Source organism: Grammomys surdaster, unplaced genomic scaffold (assembly GCF_004785775.1).
Source record: "Grammomys surdaster isolate TR1022 unplaced genomic scaffold, NIH_TR_1.0 341, whole genome shotgun sequence".
Classification (NCBI taxonomy): Eukaryota; Metazoa; Chordata; class Mammalia; order Rodentia; family Muridae; genus Grammomys; species Grammomys surdaster.
Genome location: NW_021604760.1, coordinates 1,897,286 through 1,903,495, shown reverse-complemented (window position 1 = coordinate 1,903,495; position 6,210 = coordinate 1,897,286). Strand labels below are relative to the sequence as shown.

The 6,210-nt window shown below is 39.5% G+C and overlaps 1 protein-coding gene across 1 annotated transcript in view; it reads left to right on the top strand.

Annotated features, from left to right (window-relative positions):
* Window positions 1–6,210, top strand: part of Alg6 (ALG6 alpha-1,3-glucosyltransferase) — a 39,399-nt gene that overhangs the window by 10,296 nt on the left and 22,893 nt on the right. The window contains exons 3-5 of the mRNA XM_028778796.1: window positions 617–701; window positions 2,969–3,058; window positions 4,030–4,118. Of these exons, the coding sequence (XP_028634629.1) occupies window positions 617–701; window positions 2,969–3,058; window positions 4,030–4,118 (264 nt within the window). The remainder of the gene's footprint in view (window positions 1–616; window positions 702–2,968; window positions 3,059–4,029; window positions 4,119–6,210) is intronic.

The window sequence follows — 6,210 nt, the reverse complement described above, 5'->3', positions numbered from 1 at the left end:
ACACACACAGACACGCTATTGTTGGATTTTGTGAGTGTGTGATTTACGTGTGTGCATGCACGTATGCGTGCACATGTTTGTTTGTTTGTTTGTTTATTTATTACAGAGTCTCACTATGTATTCCTGCTTGTTCTGTAACTCACTATGTAGACCAGGATGGCTTTGAATTCATAAAGATCATCTAGCTTCCGCCTCCCCAGTGCTGAGATTAAAGGTATGCTAGCAAATAAAATTGAAAAAAAAAAAAAAACAAAACCAAAAAACCAATCATGCCTATCCTGTGCTACTAATAAACTGAGTGGTGCTACAGTGGCCCTTCCTGAGTGTCTGCTCTGCTGGGCTCTGTACTGGGTATTCACCTCTCTGGTGTTTGCTTTAGCAGTTCTCAGTAGGCTATGTGGCTCTTGAGCTTAGGGAGGATAAGGAACTTGCCCATCATGTGGTCACTTGGTGACTTGAAGTCCTGGGTTCAGGCCTCATCTCTGACCTTGGTAACTCCTGCATTCCTTCTTTAGCTCCGGTTGTCCCTGTAATATAGGACGATTTTATAAGGAAAAAAAATCCCACACAGTGTGCTATAAGTTCATTATTATTCTCTTTTTGCTTTTCATTCTAGGTGCTGGAAAACCACCTATGTTTGGTGATTATGAAGCTCAGAGACACTGGCAAGAAATTACCCTGAATTTACCAGTCAAACAATGGTATAGATAATTGTGGCTTTGTTTTATTGTTTATTATAGTTAATATAGGTTATATGACGGTGTTACTTCATATGGTGTTCCTCAGACACCACTTTCTTCATCTTTTGCATATTGAATCTCATCTTTGAAGTTTCACAGTCCTGAAAATTATCCATATGCACACCCAGTTAGCTAGATTTTGCTATTAATCTAAAACTTCTAATTTTTAAACATCTTTAAATTTTATTTATTCTTACCATATGTGACAATATGGGGGTGGACCCATGCCACAGCGTGTCTGTGGTGGTCAGAGAACAGCTCTGTGGCGTTGGTCTTCTCCTTCCACATTTATGTAGGTTCCAGGCATCTGTTGTCAGGATTTGTACAAGCACTTTTACCTGTGGAGACATCTTGCCCAGCCCTAAACTACAAGGCTGATACAAGAACACTTTATCTTGGAAATCCCTCTGAATGGATACAAACTAAAAGCAGCATTATGAGTGGACAGTATTTTTTGCCCTGTTTCCTAATCTGTACTTTTTTCTCTAAAGCTTATTAAGACATCAACTCTAGGTAAAAACAGCAAGATCTTGGCAATAATAACTGGCTATATGTGTGGAGATGAGGTAGAATAAAAGGGAACTTTTAATTTGTTTTCAACTGAAAACTTTACTTCTGCCCCTTTGGCTATCTCTGAGTACGATGCATCTAGTGTGGGTCCTGGCACTCAGATCTGCTTGTCTTTGTCTCCTGGGATTAAAGGCTTGTGCTACCATGCCTTGACCTAAACTTAGCTGGATGGGATCTTGCCCTAAGATCCCTTAATTCAATTTAATGTCCTTAAAAACAGGATTCAGCTCCATTTTACTTCCTGGTGCCCCTTTAATACTCCAACCATATATTTTATATTTTTCCTTTCTCAGCTTGCTATACTTGTTTAAAATGCTCTACATGAGACTTAATCAGAGAACAAAGTCTAGATGGTGTTTCTGAGACTTCCTTTGTCAAAGCAATTAATCTGAGTCTCTTCACCTTAGCCTCAGGCAGACTCTTCAGATAGGGGCAAAAACTAGCCACATTCTTCACCAAAATAACACAAAAACAGTTTCTAGGCCACATATTGAAATTCTCCCCTGAAACCTCTTGGGCCAGGTCTGCACAATTGAAATCACTCAGAGCAACAAAGTCTTCCATATTCCTACTAGTGTAGCTCATTAAGCCCCATTTAAACATTCTACAGCTTTCCAAATCCAAAGTCCCAAAATCCACATTCTTTCAAACAAAAGCATGCATGGTCAGGCCTATCACAAAATACTCCACTCTTGGTATCAACTTCTGTCTTAGTTTGGGTTTTACTGCTGTGAACAGACACCATGACCAAGGCAACTCTTATAAGGACAACATTTAATTGGGGCTGGCTTACAGATTCAGAGGTCCAATCCATTATCATCAAGGCAAGAGCATGGCAGCATGCAGGCAGGCACAGTGCAGCAGGAACTGAGAGTTCTACATCTTCATCCAAAGGCAAACAAGAAAAGACTGGCTTCCAGACAGCTAGGAAGAGGATCTTAAAGCCCACTCCCACAGTGACATATCTACTCCAAGGCTATACTTCCAAATAGTGCCATTCCATATTCAAACCACTGCAGTCTGCATTATCGTAAATTGCTCCTGTGGCTGAGAGTAAAGTGGATGGAAGAAGTTGTTTAGCTACAAAGGACACAACTAAGAAATATATTCATATAAACTTAATTTTCCTCTTAGAGGCACAGTGATTTTATTTATAATTCCTTTACATCTTTACCTAGAGGAACCAAGCACCTTTAGAGACTCTCGACCAGGTTTTCCCCATTGGTTCACAGATTGTTTTATATAGTAGGACTGAGTTACATATGCTAGCTGAATTATTTTCAAAGTCTTGATCAAGCCTGCTTATCCATGAAGTCTTCTCTTTCCATGAGTCATATCTTCATGTGTTCTTTGAAATTGGCCTTCAATTTTTTAAGATTATGCATTAAAAGTGCTGTTTTTCTAAATTGTTAACAGTATCAGACACAAATTGTCTTGTTGGATATATTTTGTCATATCAATATAATTGATATACTAAAGTCTACTAAGAATAGAGTGACAATAAGTCCCAGGGACCTGGGGCATCCCTGATTGTATTTAATGTAATAGGGCTATTATTAATGTCTTAATTAGTTAACCATTAAGCTTAATTTTAATTAAATGGGATGAGATGTTAAATTGTGTCTTGAATATTGATAATGGTACCTTTTATTTTCCAGGTATTTTAACAGTAGTGATAACAATTTACAGTACTGGGGATTGGATTACCCACCTCTTACGGCCTATCATAGTCTCTTATGTGCATATGTGTGAGTTCTTCTTTTTTAATATAACTGAATATTTATGCTCTTGGACACAGTGTGATATGACTTATTAGAGTTATTGTTTGTAACTCCAATTGTCTTACAAGCTTAAGAACCACTTTCAGAATTTGGATATTTCTGTAGCTTTTGTGTGCTAGAAGGAATGCAAGGCTTACATGTGTTTTGGAGTAGAGATGTTACCAACTGCACATTGGCAGCTGAGCAGTGCCTAATGTAAGATAGCTTTCATTTTTCTGGAGTAACAAATAAATGAAAGCTGTAGGTCCAGATAGCCTTAACTGCTCTGCCAAGTTAGAAACTTACAAGTTAGTGACTTAGGAGTGGCGCTCCCCTCTCTTCTTTTGTTTTAAATGAAGTAGTTCATAGATGAGGACTTGTGTTTGGTGGGACCCTGTTCATCTCTGTAGCATAGTTTCTCTTAGACTTGAAGTGTGTCAGCAAAAATTTGAGTAAGTTCTTTACTTTGTCATGATTTATTATCTCAACTTTTAACTGTTTTATGCTTTGTAAAGTAAATTTTCATGGGTTGAAAGTAAAGCACCTAAACTTCATGGTGATTAGTTTTACTTTGTAGTGTACTTTGTAGTGTTATATGTGACTGAAAAGCTTCATTTGCCAATGAGAACGGCTGAGTTTTACATACAATTCATGAGGAATATGTTTCTTAAAGGCATTGTTATGATAGCTGAAGAGAATGTTTTTAATAATGAAATGTGATGTCCGATTGTTTTTTATACTAGGATGGTGAGGGTCAGACATCTGCATATTACATGATTGTCCTGGCAGAGGAGCAGAGGAGCTACTAGTCTGTAGTCTCAGTGAATTTACCTGATTAAATAAAGCTTCAGTTTTGACCCTATTAACAACAACAGATAATTCTCAAAGTGCTGCGTACTCAGATGCCCTAATTACTAAACCTGAGAGGAATAAAGTGCATTTGTATGTTTGATTTGCAGGGCAAAGTTTATAAACCCAGACTGGGTTGCACTCCACACATCACGAGGATATGAGAGTCAGGCACACAAGCTCTTCATGCGTGCCACAGGTAAAATAGCAGTTGGTACTGGCTCACAATTTCAATTTTTAATAACAATTTGGGTAAATGTACTCAGTTGAAAAAGTATTAATTTTGTTTGTTTTTGAGACAATGTCTCACTATGTAGCTCTGGCTGTTCTAGAATGTACTATGTAGACTTTGAACTCACAGAAGTCCACCTTCCTCTGCCTCCTGAGTGCTGAGATTAAAGACATGTGCCACCATACCCAGCTATTTATAGTTATGCATATGTATATATGTAAATGCTGTAGACTAAAAGTATGTGTAACCTTTAAACCAAGAGTAAAAGAGTAAATCTGGGTATTTCATTTTTATTATATCACTTGATCCTATGAGAAATCAATTGAAATGAATAGTCTTACCCTTATTTAAAACTGAGGAAACTATCAAGGTGCAGTTACATGAGGTGGGAAACTGTAACAGTAAGACACTGAGCAGTAAGAGTAACAGTAACAGTAAAAGACTGAAGCTATACTTGTTTATGGTGCTGTTTTAGTGCCCTAATCCCAGGCTCCTTCAGCCTTTCTTAAGGCAATCCTTCATACATTGTGTGGGTTGTACATTAAACAGTTCACTCAGATACCCCCTCCTCTCTTTTTGAGGGGTGCTGAGGATTAAATAAAGTGACTTAAAATGCTAGTCAAGCCCCTATCACTGAGCTATATCCCTGTCAGTAATGCTTACTGAGCATCGTTGAGTGCTTCTGTAGGAGACAGAAAGTAATAAGCTTTGATTGGTGTAAAAGCATTACATAACTAAGACTTTATTCTAGCTCACACATTTTGTTGTTAATTAGCTTAGGTGCACAGTGTGGTCACCTGTTATAGACTCTCAGGCCCAGGAGGTGACCTGTGTCTGTCTGTCTGTCTGTTCTTTTCACATCTCTCCTCCATTCAATGCTTTAACCCTTTTTGACTGCATAGTCATCCTGTGGTTCACAGCATCTGTCTTACTGCTGTGAATAGACACCATGACCAAGGCAACTCATATAAGGACAGCATTTAGTTGGGGCTGGCCTACAGGTTCAGAGGTTCAGTCCATTATCATCAAGGTGGGAGCATGGCAGCATCCAGGCAGGCATGGTGCAGGAGGAGCTGAGAGTTCTACATTTTTATCTGAAGGCTGCTTGTGGAAGACTAACTTCCAGGCAGCTAGGGTGAGGGTCTTAAGCCCACGCCCACAGTGACATACCTACTCCAATAAGGCCACAGCTGCTCCAACAGGGCCACACCTCCAGATAGTGCCACTTTCTGGGCCAATCATATACAAACTATCACAGCATCCGAAGTAGTATCTGTCTTTGAGTTACAGCTTTTAGGGCAGCCTTAAAGAGAGTGCTAGACATTAAGAATTTCTTTCTTGTATCAGGATAGCAAAGTTTTTTGATAGTCCTGTTACCCTTTGTTCTAAAATGATGACTGCTTTTTTTCTCTTTTTTTTTGTCCTCCTTCTGTTGTTCCCCACCATCCCATCCCATACTTGAACACGCACACGTACACACATAAACACAGACAGACACCACAGACAGACACACACCTACCTTGTGTGCATTTCCACTTTCTTCCTTACCCAGTCCTTTCAAGCTCTTTTTTTTTTTTTTTTTTTTTTTTTTTTTTGAGATAGGGTCTTGCTACATTTTATTGTCTCATGGCTGGTCTAGAACTTATTATGAAAAAAAAAATATATATCTCATTAAAGGTTCTCCTTTGAGTTGTTCTTTTGAGCAGAACATTTTGAGTATCAGATAGAATATACTGTGTCTTCCTGTGCTTTGAGCGTTCATTTGATGCTCAAGTCAAAGCAGCAGGAGCATGACTCTTACATCGTCTAGTGATGCAGTGTTTATAATCAGGCGTAGGCAGTGGGAGTGGAGGCATAGGAGGACAGTGGGGCTGTAGGAGGATGGTGGGCACTATAGGAGGACGGTGGAGGATATAGGAGGATGCTGGGCGCTATAGGAGGACGGTGGGGCTATAGGAGGATGGTGGGCGCTATAGGAGGACGGTGGGGCTATAGGAGGATGCTGGGCGCTATAGGAGGACGGTGGGGCTGTAGGAGGACGGTGGGGCTGTAGGAGGAC